This window comes from Clavelina lepadiformis, chromosome 3 (genome assembly GCF_947623445.1).
Source record: "Clavelina lepadiformis chromosome 3, kaClaLepa1.1, whole genome shotgun sequence".
Classification (NCBI taxonomy): domain Eukaryota; kingdom Metazoa; phylum Chordata; class Ascidiacea; order Aplousobranchia; family Clavelinidae; genus Clavelina; species Clavelina lepadiformis.
The window spans coordinates 310606-327835 of record NC_135242.1 but is presented as its reverse complement, the minus strand read 5'-3'; the positions used below and the strand labels follow the sequence as shown (position 1 = coordinate 327835).

Sequence of the window (17230 nt, the reverse complement as noted above, 5' to 3'; positions counted from 1 at the left end):
GCGGAACGAAGTTCACGTGACAGCGTTTAAATTATTGTTTTTCGGCAACAAGTTGTGGATGCTGCGCTTATTATTACGCAATAGATGAGAAAAAGCGAATTCTGTTGGGAATTGAATGAAGCGATGATTTGATCAAGTTACCGGCGTCTATGAGTTAAAATCCCGGCAGATCGCTTCCTATTTATCTGGGTGAAGGTGGAATTCTCGAGATGATTTGAGGCCACTTGACTCGGTTTCCTGAACGAAATCCCACCCTGTTGGTTCATTAGATTCAGTTCCCACTGATTAATGTTGTTTAGCGCGCCCCTGTCAACGTGGTCATCGCGAAGGTATCTCCATGTTGTACGACTCTATTATTACGTCATTATATCAGGTTGGCCACAAACTCGGCGGGCTTTGTTTTTCTTCGATTCCGTTGATTTACCAGAACAACTTCATGCTCATTGTGACGTAACAATATTAAGGTAATCACGCAGCGCTGGACGCCGTGACCTTTGCCGTTGAAGCAAAAGCTTCCTGTGGCGGCGATTATGATCAAATACTGACCAGTTTATTACGTGTCTGCACATTTGATTGTTGCGTCACCATGCCACGATTGTATGATAAAGAAACATTCTGTGTTGTAATCTCCTTCGAGCTACCAACACTACATTGCCGGTGACGTCGTACCGTTCTTCCGGAAATGACGTTGGAGCAAATTGTCTTTCTCCTTATTCTCCTCCCACTTTCTATGCCGCTCCTTCTCTCACCCGCTCTTTTTGTTTCTTTTATTGTATTTCAGGAAATAGGCGCAGTGCAGAGGACTGATTAGTTGCTAAATTAAGCTTGTACAGTCTAACCGTCATAAGCAGCGTTTAACGAGAAGTCCAGGTGGCCGAGATACAGCAGCAGGTGAGCCTGGTATGAGCGCAGAGTTCAATCAACAAACTGGTTTAATCTGAGCAGCTCGACCCATATTTGAGCGACTGGATAAAGCGAGTCAGGAGTTGTTTTAAGTCCGCCCTTGCTTTGAGGAAAGCTAAAAATGGCGGAATCGCTTGAGAAGACGATGCGGATGCGGATCTTCGTCCTCAATGAGATCCTCAAGACGGAAAGGGATTACGTAGAAACCTTAAAGTTCCTCGTTCATGTGAGTGGCAGTGACCATGTTGAGTTACTTGTGATGTCATAGAGTATTTTATTAGGTTTCAGAGCTTTCATGTAATTTTTAACTTCCTCACCGATTAATTTACAATTTATTACGTCACAATAGCAAACAGCGACATTGTAAGATTATAAAGATTCAAAAATACACGAGTAGAGCATTTTGCTGACGTTGTAGCTGGTAGTTGGCTGTCAATTATACCTTCTATGACGCCACAATGATTGTAAACAGGAAGGGACTGACAAGAGCACTGAAGCGTACAGTAGAATACGTCATGATGGCGATAGTGAGCAAATAATCGCTTTTTGTGTTACAGGTGTTCATGGAGAGGCTTCAGAGCAGGGAGGACGATGAAAACGACAAACTGATTTCTCAAGGGTCGGTTCTCCTCCTCCTCTCTAACGTCGAGGACCTTTATAAGGTGAGCTCTGGCTCCAACTGGCGACCGCGCAAAACGGAGTTTCTTCTCAATCAACAAAGTTGTTTATGTCCATCATATAACATCACTAGCGTTGTTTGTGTTCAGTTTCATCAGGAAATGCTGAAAAGCGTCGAAAGTGCCCTCGCTCCCGAGCCGACGTACCTGCACAAGATCGGCGACGCCTTCCTCAAACACGTAAGACCATTGTTGTGTAATAATGAGTGACACTTCCAAATGTATTCCGCCTTCATTGACCAACTAATGCTTTGTAAAAAACAGAAAACTTTTACGAGTCCTAATGGCCCATGCCAAGTATTGTATAAGATACTTTAATTTGTGATTATCACACCACAGAAAGAAAAATTCGAAGTTTATGCACCATATTGCTCCAACCACGAGAGGGCGCAGAAGAAGTTGAACGAATTGACCGAAAATCAGGAATTTCAGGGATTTATTTTGGTCAGTCATCACTTTCTGCCAAGCAATAATAAGCGAACAAAAGCCAATTATGACGCAGATGTCACCACAAACAACCCTCATTGTCACGTCATTACTGAGATTGCACCAGCCATGTTAATTCAACCTCTGGTTACCATAAATAAACCAAGTTTTGATAAATCACAATTGACATGCTATGAGGCACAATAATGTCGTATTATAAGGCAATGCATTCCAATATGTCCTGCCGGACTATTATGACATCAGCTGATGATGATGTTATTGGGTTACTTCGTAATTAGATCAAATATTTATGTTTCAGGGTTGTTTACTACTTGGAAATTACGTCAATGATGTTTCTATGGAAGGTTTTCTGCTCACCCCCATCCAGCGGATCTGCAAGTACCCCCTTCTGTTGAAAGTTCGTCTCACCAAGTTTGAAAATTTTTGGCTAAAATTCATTAAGCGCATTTGGCTACGTCATAATCTCGTGATTTATCACCGAACAGACGCGACAGTTTTTAATTGAGAGACGTCACAATTTGGTTTTGGAAATGTCTTCAAACATAGATTTCATTTTTTCTAAAGATTTTATTTCTCGAAATAGTAAACTTTACTAAATTGTTTAAATGATGTCTATGGACATTTGCAGGAGTTGTTGAAGAAGACGCCAGAAGATCACCCAGACCATAATCCAGTGAAAGAAGCGCTCGCTTTGATGAAAGAAGTCTGCAGTAATGTGAACGAGACGAAGAGACAACTTGAACAGTTAGAAAAATTAGAAGATTTACAAAATACGATCGCGAATTGGGAGGTAACGTTGCATTCATTGTCTTACTGCAAATATCTGGCTCCTGGTCACATGGCACGTGACACGTTCAATTGAAGCAAAGTTCAATAATAAAAGTTTATCACAGAGTTTCTTATCAAACCATAAGTTTACTTTGAACCAAAGTTCACTGAAAGTCTGAAATAGCCAGTTTCAGTTCCGAAAACGACAAACTGAAACTGAAGTTTGGAACAAAGTCTTGCAAGTTTCAGTGTCACAATTGTCCCATTGTCCCATGGGTTCTTTGAATCTGATGCCTCATAAAAATAGCCTAATCCACAGCACTATGTCCGCTATGCATGTTCTGCATTATCATTGCATCACTCTTTAAGATTTCTGCTGCACTGGCCATAAACCCAGTGACACGCAACTGCTTCACGCACAAAGTTTATGTTCCTCGCATGTTGCCCAGGGCGCAAATCTGACCGACACCTGCACGCGCTTGATCAAGCAAGGTGCACTTTTGAAAATTTCGGTTGGAAACATTCAGGAGAGACAGTTCTTCTTATTTGACCACCTGCTGGTCTATACAAAGAAGATAAACGCCCTGCCCAGGTGAGATGACCCGAACTTGACCTCATTACGTCATCCTTCCCATGACCTTCTTATGATTTGCAGGATTTCATCCGAGAACAAAACTGGGACGATTCAGAGGAAGAAAATTAAAAGAAAAAAGTCGACAGTGGAGCAGAAGAAATGGTTGTTTAAAGGGAGAATATCCACAGAGTTGATGGAGATAGAAAATCTGGAAGACGGGACATGTGAGTGGAATTCTATTTAAGATTCTTTTGTGCTTGAGTTTGGACTTTAGAGCAATCTCAAGATTTAAATTTGAAGACTTTACGGACTTTGTTCTTGAAATTGTCTCTGCGTTATTTTTGAATCCTCCCTGGAATAAGTTTTTGTTCAAAATCGCTTTCAGCTGATTTTCACTGCGGTGGTTACACCGTCACCAACGGCTGGAAGGTTTTGAACGCGGCCAAGAACAAATGGTTTGTTTTGCTCGCCAAAGATAAAGAAGAGAAAGAAGCTTGGCTCAATGAGTTCATAATGGAAAGAGAAAGGAGGAGAAGTGGGTATTATTTGCTCATAATAAACTTTCTTACATTTATGGTTTAAGCCATCATTCACCTGTGGCTGGTTGTGGATTTCGCAGGCAAAGTAAACATAGACCAACGTGACACGATTGACGTCATGCACAGCAGAGGACGACGCATTTACTACAAAGCCACGCACCAGGGACTGATCAAAGACAGAAAGTCGAGGATGAGATCTTACCCCAAATCATTCCTGGGAAAGTAAGAGGAATGACGTATTTCCACGTTTCTACGTAATACACGCCTTTGATGACGTGAAAAATACTTTTAGCGAGTTCGTCGACTGGTTGGTTGAGAACAAGGAAACCACGAGCACGGACGAGGGCGTGCTGCTGGGTCAAGCCCTCCTCGACTGCGGCATCATCCATCACGGTGGGTCCCAGCTCATGCACTGGGTGGCACGTCATAAACAATGACTTTTACATCACAGTGCAAGACAAACATCACTTCAAAAACGAGGCCGTCCACTTCCGGTTCCGGTACGACGACGGAACGTTTAAGCCGCGCGGTGAGAACCAGGATTTGGTGGCGAAAGGATTGAGAATTTATTGCCGCATCCACAGCTCCTTCCAACCCCTGGTCAGGTGAGTGATCACGTGTCTCGCACACCTTCTTTTATTGGAAGATAGATTTTAGCTTTCAAGTGACGTCACAAGTGGATAACATTAAAGGGAACTATCCTGATTGTTTGCGTCATAAAGAGAGGAAGATGACCTTGTTGGTGTTGCAGGGATAAAGACAGGAACCTCCGAACTTATAAGTTGGTGGTCGAGGGGAAGAAGCTCGTTGATTGGTTGCTCGATCAGGGCGACTGTCAGAGCAGGGAGGAAGCCGCCAACCTCGGCCAATCACTTTGCGAGAACGCGATCCTCCACCACGGTAAGCCCCCCCCCCCCCACACACATCGACCCTGATGACGTCATTGTCGACGCTCTTTGTAATTTTTCTTCCAGCACTCGACAAACAGGATTTCAAGGACGACTCCTCCCTCTTCAAATTCTTCCCGGACGAAGAGATGTCGGAGGGCGGCAAGTTTAGGGATCTTGTGAAGAAATCAACCACCAAGCAAGACTTCCGGTTTCATGAGAGTTTCAAGACGAAGACACTCCTACTGGTAAGATTGCACGAAACTTACAAGTCGTTGGGTGTCGCTTTCATTCTTTTACTTATAGCTGAACGTGAACGACAACGAAGATCTTGGAATGGAGATGAAATATATTGAACAGCAGATGGCGGTAGTAATCACATCCATAGTAAGAGGATCTCAAGCCCAGGTGAGACGTCATAACCTGCCAGTCAGTTGCCTTTATGATGTCATTATATATTATGACGTTTTTCATGAATTCCTGCAGGCCCAGGGTTTCCATCCAGGAATGATCGTTTTGCAAATCAACAATAACTCGCTGACGTCATGCTCCTCCCAGGAACACCTAGATCACGTGATGAGTTTCAACCGCGGAAAGTACAAGATGATCCACGTGGTGGTGAAATGTGACGACGAAATGTGAGTGATGTCTATGTGCCAGCGAATAATCGCACAAACACACGCGATAATAATTACGTCATGCATTTTATGTAGAACGATCGGCGTTCCTGTCACCAAGGAGGGAATGGGGTTCCAGATTAGAGGCTCCAACCCATGCGTCGTACATGCCGTGGCGCGGGGTGGCATGGCAATGAATCATGGCTTGGTTAAAGGCCACGCAATCATGAAGGTTTTCATTGAAGTTTTCGTTTATTTGAAGTTTTCAACAAATTAAAGATTGTGACGTATCTTCTTGTCTGACGTCATGTCTAGGTAAATGGAAAAGTTGTGACGCAAACGTCACATGACGAAGTGGCCGCGGCAATCCGTGAAGGATGCAAACCGCCACCTAGTGAGAAGAATGAAGATGAGGAAAACAAGAACCGTTCGGATTCACTCTCGTCTGAAGACGATTCCAAATCGGTGAGAAATTTTCCAGTCACCTGGAATTACGTCACTGGAGGTTGTTTCCATGGTTTTGTGCAACGTCAACGCCGGAATAATCCTGACTCAATAATAACAACGTTTTTGGCACTTCGATTTAATTCAATTCTAGAATGCCCAAACTTTCAAAATCGTCCGAAAACTTTGGAAACATCGACAAACTTTTCACTTTCTCGTCCTACGTTTTGTTCGGCGGGATTGTTCCAGTGTTGGCATAATATCGTTGTTTCTCGATTTCTCCGAGATTGCTTTAGCTTCTCATGAAAAGCGTCACAGTTAATATATTTCGTCATAATCAGGGAAGCACAAACTCGCTCGATGTCCCAAAACCGACCGGTTTGAAGAAATCGCGAAGTTTTAAGAGAAAGAACCTGGCGATGATCATCGGCATCAACCACACCAGCCTCGGCCAGAAGGAGAAGAAGCAAGTTTGACATTTTCAGCCGTTCGACTTCTGATTTAAAAACTTTAATTTGATTTCTATGTTTGCAGGGAACCGGAACTTTCCAACAACAGTTCAAAGTCAGACACCTTCTGTCTACAGGTCAGTGCCAGGTCATGATGGCCCGGGTTCGATTTTCTCCACATTTCTCTCATCCTCTGCTCAGTCCTTTCTCTTTAAACTTTGCATTTTATTTTTCAGTTATTGGTCGGAAACCGCCACTTGGAGCGCACTTGCATGTACAATTACGTCAACGTCAACGGAGTTAAGACCCACGTGGTCGAGAAAATGTCCGAGACCCCCTCAATATTCGACCTCGCCGCCCAGGTACGGTTATGACGTCATAGTTTGTTATGTGACAAGATGCAGAATATTTTTCTTTCTCCAGCTTCTTGAAGTTCTCATCGCGGAAGACGATCGCGTTCTGGCAGACGTCCAAGGCCTCGAGCAAATCGCCCCTTTTGTTGCTGACGTCAAAAGCGAAGTCTTCGAACGGCGAAGAAGCTTAAGATATGATGTCATAAGGGAGAGATTAGACAATTATAAGCGGGTGAGTTTCCCGGATTGGTCCAGCTCCAGCACTCGGCTCTGATTGGTTGATCAGAGGTCAAAAACTATACTTTCTTGTAGTACAAGCGCCATCTAGCGTCGTATATGTGGCCGTCTTACAAGGAAGCCAAGGACCGCCCTTCCAGCCTGACCGCGAAGGATTTCTGCCCCACAAACTGCCACGTCAACTTTATGCAAGTATGACGTTATAATTGTCTATTGTGATATCATAACCTCGAGGAGTAGTTAATGTCGGTTATGACGCTTAGGTGAGCCACACTTCGGAAAAATACAACTTGAGGGGGATGGGGCTGCCAGACGCTAAAACTGACAACCACGAAGGTGACGTAGGTGAGGAGAATGGCTTCTTATTATGACGTAGAATTGTTACCAAATAAAACGTTTCTGTCTATTCCAGAAAACATGGTTCACACGAGCCACTGCACTACTGTGCTGGCCGCGCCCTCCTTCAGGAGCAGGGGCAAGGAGGGCCATGGATTAAAGGCGGTTCTCCGCGGTGTCGAGGGCAACATGGAGTTAATGGACTCAATACGCCAGCTAATGGTGGCCCTGGACCACGCCCTGCTCGAGTTGAGACAGGGCCAGGTGCAGCTGATAAAGTTCGTTCATATTTTGACAATCAAGCTTTCTGCTTTTGACGCGTTTTTACTCTCTCCGATGACGTAATAAATAATAACTTATTACGTAACAAAGAGTAATTGTTTGAGTGAAATTGATTTTGCAGAATTCTCAATTCCGAGACCAACGCAGACGGCAAAAGAAACTCTTACACCGCCGTCCCCATGTACTCGACCTACCAGCTCGATGAAGACGGGGAGGATATCCCCAACACCCCTATTACGCCCCCCACCAACTTTTACGGGAACTTTTCACCCAACCCCGACTTGGTGGGGCCCGAAACTTCCATAGAAACCCGAACCTCGCTGCAACTTCTGCAAAGTTAACTCCTGAATGTGTTTTATAGAAATCAAAGACGCCTGTGACGCCTCTAATCAGTCAAGAGCAAAAAAATCAATCGAACGACTCCCTTCTCGCGTCTGACGCTATTCAGATGTGCGGGGATGTCCCCTGCCCGCCCAGTGAGTGACGCAGCTCTGTGTACGTCATTATAGGTGGAAGAAGTGAGTTAAGAAATTTTTCTTTGTAGCCTCCCCGACCATCAAAATAGATGGTGTTGACGTCACAAGGGAAGTAACGTCAGAACAAGGGAAATCCCGGAAGTTGAATGAGTCGGAAGGATCGACGACAGGAAATGACTCGGAATGTGACTCTGGTATCCATAGCAACCGTGGGTCGATGGTGGGTAATGAGAAGCTGATTTTTAATTTCCCGAACCCCGCCTCGACCAACACCGCAGAGAACAAGTCACGTGAGTTTTCTTCTTATGACGTCAATAATTATGATATTTACATGACTTAGGCTATGCTGTTCATTTTTCTTTAGAACGGAAGGAATCATCGGTGAGGACTTCCGGTATATCGACGTCGAGCGATGCTCTCAGCGTCAACACCGACGAAGGTCAAAGGTCACTGAAACCATCGACTTCGATGCCCTCTCTGACGTAATAAACTAAAGCATGATGTCACAATGCATAGTTTGCAACAAAATAACTCAGGTTAAATCCTTGCTTTTAGAAGCCCGCCACCTACCGGTCAGCACATTTCTCCAGTTAAAATGAGGCAGAAGAACGGCAGACCTACGTCACGCGTGACGTTTTCAGGTATGACGTCAATGTAAACAAGTTAATTAGGCAGCGTTTGAAATGTTGTCCATGTGTGGCAGGCCGGGACAGGATCTCGGTGATCAGCGCCACCGAGAGCACGTGTTCATCGGAGGGGGTGGAGAGTCTGAACTTCACTGACCTCTCGCTGTCAAACGACGCCCTGGACAAGCTGCAGGGAACCATGGAGCACTTCCTCAGCAAGGTCGGACTGGTTGTAGAAACCATCTATCATAACATGCCTGACATACCGTATAAGAGGTTCTGTGACGTGCCAGCTTACAGTGTGATGTCATAATTGCAGATTCACAGCCTGGCCGACTTGGTGCGATCTGAAACCGTCCAAACGGTCTTCGAGTCGACCCAGGAAACGACCCCGGAGCGGAAGTATGCGCGAATCATCGAAGCCTTGACCGCCAGGTGAGTACCATGACGTAATAAATCGTAAAAGCTGTAGGATTTAACTTACTTGTGACGTAATTCGTTCTAGTACCAGTAATGACGCAATCAAGATGGCGCTCTCGGTTTGTGGGGACACAGATCAGTTTGCTGACGTCATAAACACGTTGATCGAGAACGTCGATCGTCACGTGAATGAAGTTCGAACGCAATTGGTTCTCTCGGTCTTGCTCAACGAAGGTGAGTTTATGACGTCACTGTCGCGTTTGTGATTATGACGTATCATGGTCTTGACCTTAATTGATTCATATTTTTCAACCAAAGACCCGAAGTTGGTTTCGCGACGAGATAAAGTTTTCAGCCAATCACTGATCACCGCAATTTCCGCTTTCTCCTCCCAGCTTCGATGCGCGATTGGTGGAACTTTCAACAACATGAAGGTGACCATTGTCACGAATAGCAATAAAATTGTTCTAGAATATTCGACAATACGATAATTTGTCTGGAATATTCGATAACAGTTGTGACGTCACAGGCGTACGGCGTGCGGTCGGAGGAGGCGAGCAAGAAGTGGTTGGACCAGTGCATGTCGATCGGGGCCTGCGTCATATTCCAGACGACCTTGAACCCAAACATGGTCAGATGTTAATAATATTGTCTCATCTTGAACTTGAACTTAATTGTGAACTTGAACTTGCAGCCGGATGAATGCGCCATGCTTGAAGACAGCTATGTCGGTGTCTACGACCTTGAACGAGTCTCATTACACTTCCGCGCCATTACTGGGGACGTTGAGCCAAACGGTAAATTCCGTGCAATTATGACGCAATAATACTCTTTTACTTTAATTCATTGCATTGACCAATTAGACTTGCTTCTTAAATTGGAATCGTTGCATGATTGGTTGAAAAGCAACAAATTTAGAATTTTCTTTTTTGCCAACAACTTAAAATTAGAGAAATGTGCTTAAAACTTTTGTTTCATCATAAACAATTTTATTTTGGTGAATTTTATTCCTTTTTCTCAATAAAACTTAACGACTGGCGCCGCCATACAGAATACATGATTAATTCTTTATTTCATTTTCTTAATTTTGCTTGTATGTTTTTTATGTTAACCAAAGAATGCCCTTGCAATGTTAACAGCGATTTTGACGGTATTTTTCCGGTTCACGTTGACGGTGAGTTGCTCGCAATCTAGCATATGATTGTTGCGTCATGATTGCCAAATTATGACGCACAATATGTATCTGAAGTAATAAGCAAGTGATTGTTTGGTCAGTGAACGGGGTCGGATACTCGATGGAGGGGAACAGATGCGCGTTGAAGGTCTTCTTCCACCTGGACAAGCACGTCTTCATCAAACTGCCTCCTAGACTCCAGGCCGGCGGAGGTGTCAAGCTGATTCCAGTTCTCATTAATCACGGTGTGTGACGTCAAAATATAAACCCTCTATGACGATTGAATGACGTCATTATCAGGAAACATTTACTGACGCAGGGTTGGAGGATCTCGGAACAATGCTATACGAGCATGACGTCACAATGCAGGAATTCAACGATTCGATGAACGAGAAGGCGGTGGGCAAGATGTACGACTACTACAAGAAGTTTCGCGCTTTCCACCTCGACAGATCGAAACTTCCGCGCGATACCGAAGCCAGAGCGGTTCTGGTTGATCGGGTACGACATGAAATGTAGATTTTTCATAACATCTTTATGACGTAATAATTATTTTTAGCTCTCGCGACCACTCAATGCCTTGGACGAGATTATGACTCTCCTTGAAGCAAACGCCAAGCCACGTCACGGAAAGTCAAGTCTGACGCCAACTGGTTGTGGCGTGTTGCCATTGGCGGCAGAATTCTCCCAGAGGCTCGGTGGCTGCAGTGTTGTGGCTTGCAACAACGGGACACAAAGGTGGTTGTTATTTCATAGTAGCCATAATTCTCATAACCGGTCGACAAATCGCTCATACTGGATTATGACGTCAGATCGACGACTGCGTGCTGTCTCCAGCAAGCGATCACTCTGGCGGGGTGCCACGGTCTCCCCCCCAAGCAGCTGATGGCGGCCACTTTCCAGATGAACAAGATGGGGGCCAGAACCTACTGTGAGGTCAAGAACCCAAACGCAAAGGATAAAACCGTAAAAACCGCACCAAGGTAAAATACGTCATAGAACCTCACTGCGACGTCACTTTACGATGTGGTCAGCAAATGTACAACTATTCTATTACTACGTCATACTTAATTTGTTCAGGTTATACCGACCTCCCGAATTGGAACAAACGCCATGATTACGTAACAATGTTCATCCACGCACAGCACACAATCTACACTTTGTGACGTCACTAATGTTCGCATCAAAGCATTTTTGTGAATAGAATAGTTAATGCACCGTCATGGCTACGTCATGATTACGTATCAGCTGCAATAACGAAGCATTTTTTTTGCCGACATAATTTTTCTATTTAGACGAACTCAGCGACTTCCAACATTCCCTCTCACGTGTGGTTACTTTAATAAGCTACGTAATAATTACGTAAGAATGACGTTTCACCGCCAGTGTTGGCCTTTGTAGTTCTTCATGCAAACGACTTCAGAAATGCTTCAAAATAGTGTTTCCAAGTTTATTCAGATATTTGCGTTCTTGCCAAATACCACATCTGTCTTTTTACACAGGGAAACTCTGCGATTGTATGTTGACGTTTATGCTAATTAACCCAAACAAATTGAAGTAAATATTCGATGTTTTATTAAATCGCCTTAATCGTGTTTTATGTGGCTTTAATTTTCCGCGATTCCGTTTCTTGTTTTAACGACATAAAACTCTTCTCTGGAAATTGGTTTTCGTGATTTTGCCAATTCTGACTAAACAAACAAAAAGTTGTATCCACGCGAGATTAGGATTTTAGTCACTCATCGACCACTTTAAACTGGCCAATCACAAAAAGCCACGTATTGCTGCTGCAAACCAAAGACGGGATTGACGCAACTAAAATTTGACGCAGTTGGCGGAGATTACGACGTGACAATATTAAGTTAGCGTACTTGAGTGCGTGGCCGTCAGCAGGTTGGTGTTTGATTCAAGGATAAGTTCAACGTGATAGTTCGAAGTGATGTTTACTTCAAGCATGTCATGATTGGATGTCGCACAATCACCGAAAGTTAACATGAGATTTACTTCACTAAAAGTTAGAATATTTCTAGAAACAAAAAATTAATGATGAAGAAATAAAACCAACATAATCAGCTTCAGTTCTCCTCCGAATTGGAAACTTACTGCTCTGAAACAAGGGACGACAAACAACTAAGCAAGGGAAAGAACGACGCTGTAAAAAAGCAACGCAATGCTCTTTCTGAGGTCAATGCGCTTTCATTGATAAAGTGTCGTCTTTTTGTTGAATAGTTTACGTCGCAGCGGATTATTGTGACTGCGATGTTCTAAACTTAGTGAAAGTCTGAAATAACGGAAGATACCATTTAAACCACAAAGAAATTTCTTACATGTAGTTCCCCACGCATTGTAAATATTAACAGCAGCTGTGAATTGTTTTTATGAATGAAAGGTTTCTTGCACTCTAGCTGATGCTTCGATGCCAACTTACCCAGGTCTGCTTCCCTGGACCTACTGTAATTGGGATGCATCCAATCTGTTACCTTTTGCTAGTTCTCGGAATTTTGTCTGAAACAGAAACTTCACCATAGTGCAGTCTAACAATGGAATTTGAAAACTACAACAGTGACTCGCGACATAAAAAAGTTGAATTTTAATGAGGATTTTTGTTGGAGAGTGACCAGAAAATTTAAAAGATTTCTTTAAAAAGTAAATTTAAAATAACAATCAACATTGACAACCTCGTTACAATCAACAGCGATAACTTTATTACGTCACTATTTCTTCCGTTTGTTGAATCGACGTTCAGCAATGACGAAAAAGACAAGGCTAAAGAAAAGTGACGTCATGAGGAGATATATCTTTTGTCTGACGCAAAAAAACCTGCTTGTGACGTACATAAAGCTCCCTCCCAACCCGACCACCAGCGCCATCGCGCTATACGCCGCCCCCTCTTTATCGGAGAAATACGTCATCACAGTTCCTGAAAAAGAAAAGAATTGTTGCTTCAATACTTTTATAATAGTTTAAATACCTCCCACCTGTAAAAACCGGGTTTTTCAGCCCATCCGAGGCCCCCCACAGAATAGCCATGACGTAAGGTGCCCAACTATATCCACTAGGTGGCCAAAATAAGCTGAAAAGAAGATTAGCCGTTTCCATGGCAACAACCAGAAAATAAATTCGAAGTCTGCCGAACTTTGAAGAAAATTTAGAGTAGAAAATTCCAGACAAGACTTCCACGACCCCCAGCAACGTCATCAGCATCCCGACCTGCAAAGAGGAACGATCAGAAGCCGGAAATACCAAACGCCCCCTCCATTATGACGATCGCCACAAAAGAAGAAGTGCTGATGGGTCGCAACTCACACTCTGCAGTTGCATTGTGCAAGACACGTAGGATCTTGTGAAGTCGGCGAATATGAAAGCGGAGCTCAGTCCGTACTGGAACTTCAAAGGAATTATCAACATCTCCTGCACGTCCGCTAAGTGGCGCAATGTCTGGAGAAACTTTGCCAAACCAGTCTCCTTCTGAAAATTAACATCTATTACGTAACAATGGTTAGTTGTTGCTTAAGAGAGACCGATGATCATTGACCATCTGATAATAATTTGCAACAATTTTGTGCTGAAATCAACATGGCCGCCCACGCATTTGACCTCTACAATGCACCTGGTAGATGGAGTGGACGCCATGTTGCTGTGATATCGCGGCTCACATGTGAAACCTTCACTCACACTTATGTGAGCCAAATCGATAACTTATCAAGTAGGCGAGTTTTTTATCGCAATAATCCTCGATTGATTCTTACGTCATCCTGCAACTTTCCCTCTTTTTTTACTTCAATAACATTGTTCTTTATTACGTCATTTAACTCCATTGTCTCGCCATTTTTGTCGAGTCCAGTGATCCCGGCGTTGAGATCTCCCCCCCTGGACAGCGGAGTGGGATCTTTGAGGAGCAGGAGGTGGATGAGGAGGGAGATGAGTTGAAGGAAGGCGAGAGAGAGGAACAAGACGACTTCAAGACTCTTGTTGCTGATGACGTCATTATCCGTGGAAGCTTCTTGTTTTCCCACAATGCACTGCTTCGCACCACATGATGAAAATAATTCGTCTGAGGGCGATAGAGAGTCGTTCACGATGCTGTTTAGAGAAGAATCGTAAACTTTTGAATGACGTCATTTTACAAACAAACGTACCTCGTGATGTTTGGCGATTTGACGTCATCTTTATTAGATCTCAAATTAAGTATGACGTAGGTGATGACGTTTCCCAATATCTACGCAGATGCGAGGAAAGTGTCACGTGATACGTTTCCTGAGACATGAGTGGTCAACATTTCTTACCAAGTAACCTGACAAAACCGAGAAAAATTTCCCCACAAATCGACCGACGTAGGTTTCAATCATGACGTCATCGACCGGAATTTCCCTACAACCGTCACTCTTCTGTCGAGTTTCAGTCGCGCGAAGTTTGGCAAATTCTCTCCCAAAGTGCTGGTTGAAGTTTGGAAAGTTGCTCCAAGTGATTGCTTGGGCGACACCGAGAAATACCGCGGCGGGAAGGATGGTGAAGTAACCTGCGTTTAAAACACACGTCGCAGGATATAACGCTCGCTTTTTAACAACTATGGAAGGAATCATTATGAAAACAAATCGTGTGCGCGGACGACTTCAAAGTTTGCCGACATTTGCCCGAGCACGCCCCAATGTAGCTTTATGCGAAAAACTTAAGTTCATTCAATAATTACCGAACAATGCCTAAGTCTATGGTTTGCAAAACAATGGCCACGATTATGTGAACACAAGAGCCATACAGCTAGTTATAGGTCGATGGAAGAACGCAAAGAAACTGTCAATTAATTTTGATCTTTGAGTAACTCCAGCAAAGTTGCCCAACACGCCAATGTGTGCATTCAACCGCGACTTACTATGATGGCAACTTACTAGGATAGATGTTAGCAACGCTGTAGGCGATGTAGAACACGTCGGCAAGGGCTAGCGCACGACGCGGTCCCAACAATTTCAGCAATACTGGTGTCATTGTTGCGTTACAAATTGCATTTATGACGTAACAGACAACTAAGCTGGTTGTGCCGAGTTCTGCTTCGATGTTGATAGAAGACTGCAAACTTACGACTCCGATAAACGCAGAAAATGTGAACAGAGCTGCCACAGAGAGGTAATAAGACTGCAGTGTAAGCTTCCACTTCCTTCTGTTCAGGATATCACGATTCGAGCCAAAAACCGCCATCGTCTGTCTGATAAGACAGAACAGCGACAATGACGACAAGAGCTCACTGCACACACAATCACCCTTATCTTGAACGATGTCAAACACAGAGCCTTTTTCTCTTCGCAAACGTGACGATTGAGTTTGACTGTTGATCGTAACAAAGTTTATTTGCCGTGTCTTCATCTGTAGCGGCATGGGTGGCATTTTAATACCATTATATCATTTGTTGGAAAAGTGTTTGCTTGTTATTGATTGAAGTTTATGAACTTGTGTTTTGATAATTACTTCAACTTTCGATTGATGTTTGGAAACTTGCTCTGAATAACTTCCTGTGAAAACTCTTTTTAGTACGTTTCCAGGTTGTTTTCCAGCAACTATGCTGATAAGAAATCTTAATTGCAAATGCCCGCTTCTTAACTTTAACACTGTTAATATTATATTATCTATTTCTGAGTGTGTCAGCTGTAGCTAGATGCAGACTATCTCATATTGCAGTGCTCTTCAACAGGTGTGTACGGTGCAGCCCTACGGTGATGATGATAATGATAATGAGACGGTGATAATGATTTTTCATATCGCTTTGTACCTCAGTTTACCTTCGAAGTAAACAGGGCGCTTGAGTTCGTCACAACAATTTTGTAATGAAATGGTTGTTTATTGTACCTTAACCTGTAAGGTTGACCACTTCACTGCAATGTTTGTTAGTTGAATTATTTATTGCGCTTGATGGTATAATGACTGTCATAAGGTCGTTGTCTGCTTTTCTCAATCTTAGAATTAATTGTTCACCTTAACGAATTATTGTCTTATAAAGGTGACAACAAATTTGTCCAACTAGACACTGAACTTCTTCAAATTGAATTCAAGAATGGTTACACAGGAATGTCAACTGTATATACTGATTATATTGAAGCTTCTTAAAGCGAATACATTTAGATAAAACATTGGTACAGCAACAGCATAAAAAACTGCCACTGCTGGAACTATGTTACAGCCATCCTCTTAAAACACAAAAGAAAGTGTGATAAATATATCAATTAATGTAATATAAAATTGTGTACTACATAGAATTCTCATCTATGGAATCAATGAAGCATAGCACTGCGTGACGTAATCGATTGTTACCCTGTGCGTGCATTTTGATTTATTCAGTCTCTTTTGGTTTCTACGTTCAACGCCGCAACATGTCTTTGTGCTGTTGCTGTCACAATGTTCTATTTTGATTTATTCGTTCAAAGAAGCTTCAAATATAATCAGATTATACAGTAGTCATTCCTGCGTCATTATTGCTGAAGTCTATCAAAGTTCACTGTTAAGTAATACACAAGGAAACAGACTTTGTAGTGTAAGTGGGTAAACCTTACAGGTTAAGGGAACATATACCACTTTTCATTACAAAAGAATGAATGAATAATTGTGAATAACTCATAATGCACGTAGGATAACTTATATCACGACTTTAGGTAGAAAACAGGAAACAGTTAAGCACACAATGCAATGATTGACTAGGTCACTAGGCGGATGTTCGAAGACAGGAAGTCGTCGGCGCACAATGCAATGCCTAATATAGTATGCGCCGTACATCACAAGTTCGTCACAGCAACTTTAAGGGTTCACGACACCAAAAAAGGTTGAAGAGCACCGTTATATTGTCAACACATTGTTTTCCTCGCTGTACATGTTCTGAAATGCTGTGTTTTTCTTGTCAAACATTTTAACCCCCATCGCTTTCACGTTATATAAGTTCGCACTTCTACCAACGACCAGAATGTATCTGACATCTTATAAGCAGTTGTATTACTTATGTTCTTGGTTATTTTTAATATTGAGAAAGTGTACAGCACCC

At 43.0% G+C, this 17230-nt stretch overlaps 2 protein-coding genes across 6 annotated transcripts; one reads left to right on the top strand and one right to left on the bottom strand.

Moving 5' to 3' along the window:
* Positions 1–771: 771 nt before the first annotated feature.
* Positions 772–11872, top strand: LOC143448609 (phosphatidylinositol 3,4,5-trisphosphate-dependent Rac exchanger 2 protein-like). 2 transcript variants are annotated; one of them, XM_076948418.1, is made up of 42 exons: positions 772–1129; positions 1461–1565; positions 1671–1760; positions 1920–2024; positions 2326–2424; positions 2656–2817; positions 3245–3387; positions 3451–3593; positions 3755–3904; positions 3989–4130; positions 4201–4301; positions 4360–4513; positions 4660–4808; positions 4883–5043; positions 5102–5203; positions 5282–5433; positions 5509–5644; positions 5728–5877; positions 6198–6322; positions 6391–6442; positions 6542–6667; positions 6729–6890; positions 6971–7087; positions 7159–7240; positions 7308–7509; positions 7635–7797; positions 7875–7989; positions 8058–8279; positions 8354–8471; positions 8545–8630; positions 8693–8835; positions 8935–9050; positions 9121–9269; positions 9354–9469; positions 9565–9666; positions 9730–9832; positions 10153–10209; positions 10311–10454; positions 10529–10710; positions 10769–10947; positions 11022–11192; positions 11290–11872. In XM_076948418.1, the coding sequence occupies exons 1-42, from the start codon at positions 1025–1027 to the stop codon at positions 11324–11326; spliced, it is 5418 nt and encodes a 1805-aa protein (XP_076804533.1). In that variant the 5' UTR covers positions 772–1024; the 3' UTR covers positions 11327–11872. The 2 variants fall into 2 exon arrangements, with proteins under 2 accessions (XP_076804533.1, XP_076804534.1); XM_076948419.1 differs by lacking the exon at positions 10153–10209 and having other exon boundaries at positions 773–1129.
* Positions 11873–12536: 664 nt separating this feature from the next.
* On the bottom strand, positions 12537–16376 carry LOC143448610 (protein unc-93 homolog A-like). Of its 4 annotated transcripts, none has more exons than XM_076948423.1 (8): positions 15096–16376; positions 14496–14728; positions 14349–14428; positions 13959–14292; positions 13516–13677; positions 13188–13419; positions 13045–13129; positions 12537–12714 (listed from the first exon to the last, which is right to left on the bottom strand). In XM_076948423.1, the coding sequence occupies exons 1-8, from the start codon at positions 15586–15588 to the stop codon at positions 12696–12698; spliced, it is 1638 nt and encodes a 545-aa protein (XP_076804538.1). In that variant the 5' UTR covers positions 15589–16376; the 3' UTR covers positions 12537–12695. The 4 variants fall into 4 exon arrangements, with proteins under 4 accessions (XP_076804538.1, XP_076804537.1, XP_076804535.1 ...); XM_076948422.1 differs by lacking the exon at positions 12537–12714 and adding an exon at positions 12775–12975; XM_076948420.1 differs by lacking the exon at positions 12537–12714 and having other exon boundaries at positions 12775–13129.
* Between the last annotated feature and the right edge of the window lie 854 nt (positions 16377–17230).

Coding starts and splice junctions, on each gene's coding strand:
- LOC143448609 (XM_076948418.1), top strand. CDS start 1,025: ATGGCGGAATCGCTTGAGAAGACGATGCGGATGCGGATCTTCGTCCTC. Junction 6,323..6,390: donor CTCGGCCAGAAGGAGAAGAA/GCAAGTTTGACA, acceptor CTATGTTTGCAG/GGAACCGGAACTTTCCAACA. Junction 10,210..10,310: donor TTTTCCGGTTCACGTTGACG/GTGAGTTGCTCG, acceptor TTGTTTGGTCAG/TGAACGGGGTCGGATACTCG.
- LOC143448610 (XM_076948420.1), bottom strand. CDS start 15,588: ATGCCACCCATGCCGCTACAGATGAAGACACGGCAAATAAACTTTGTT. Junction 14,293..14,348: donor AAATCGCCAAACATCACGAG/GTACGTTTGTTT, acceptor TTCTCTAAACAG/CATCGTGAACGACTCTCTAT. Junction 13,420..13,515: donor GCACAATGCAACTGCAGAGT/GTGAGTTGCGAC, acceptor TCCTCTTTGCAG/GTCGGGATGCTGATGACGTT.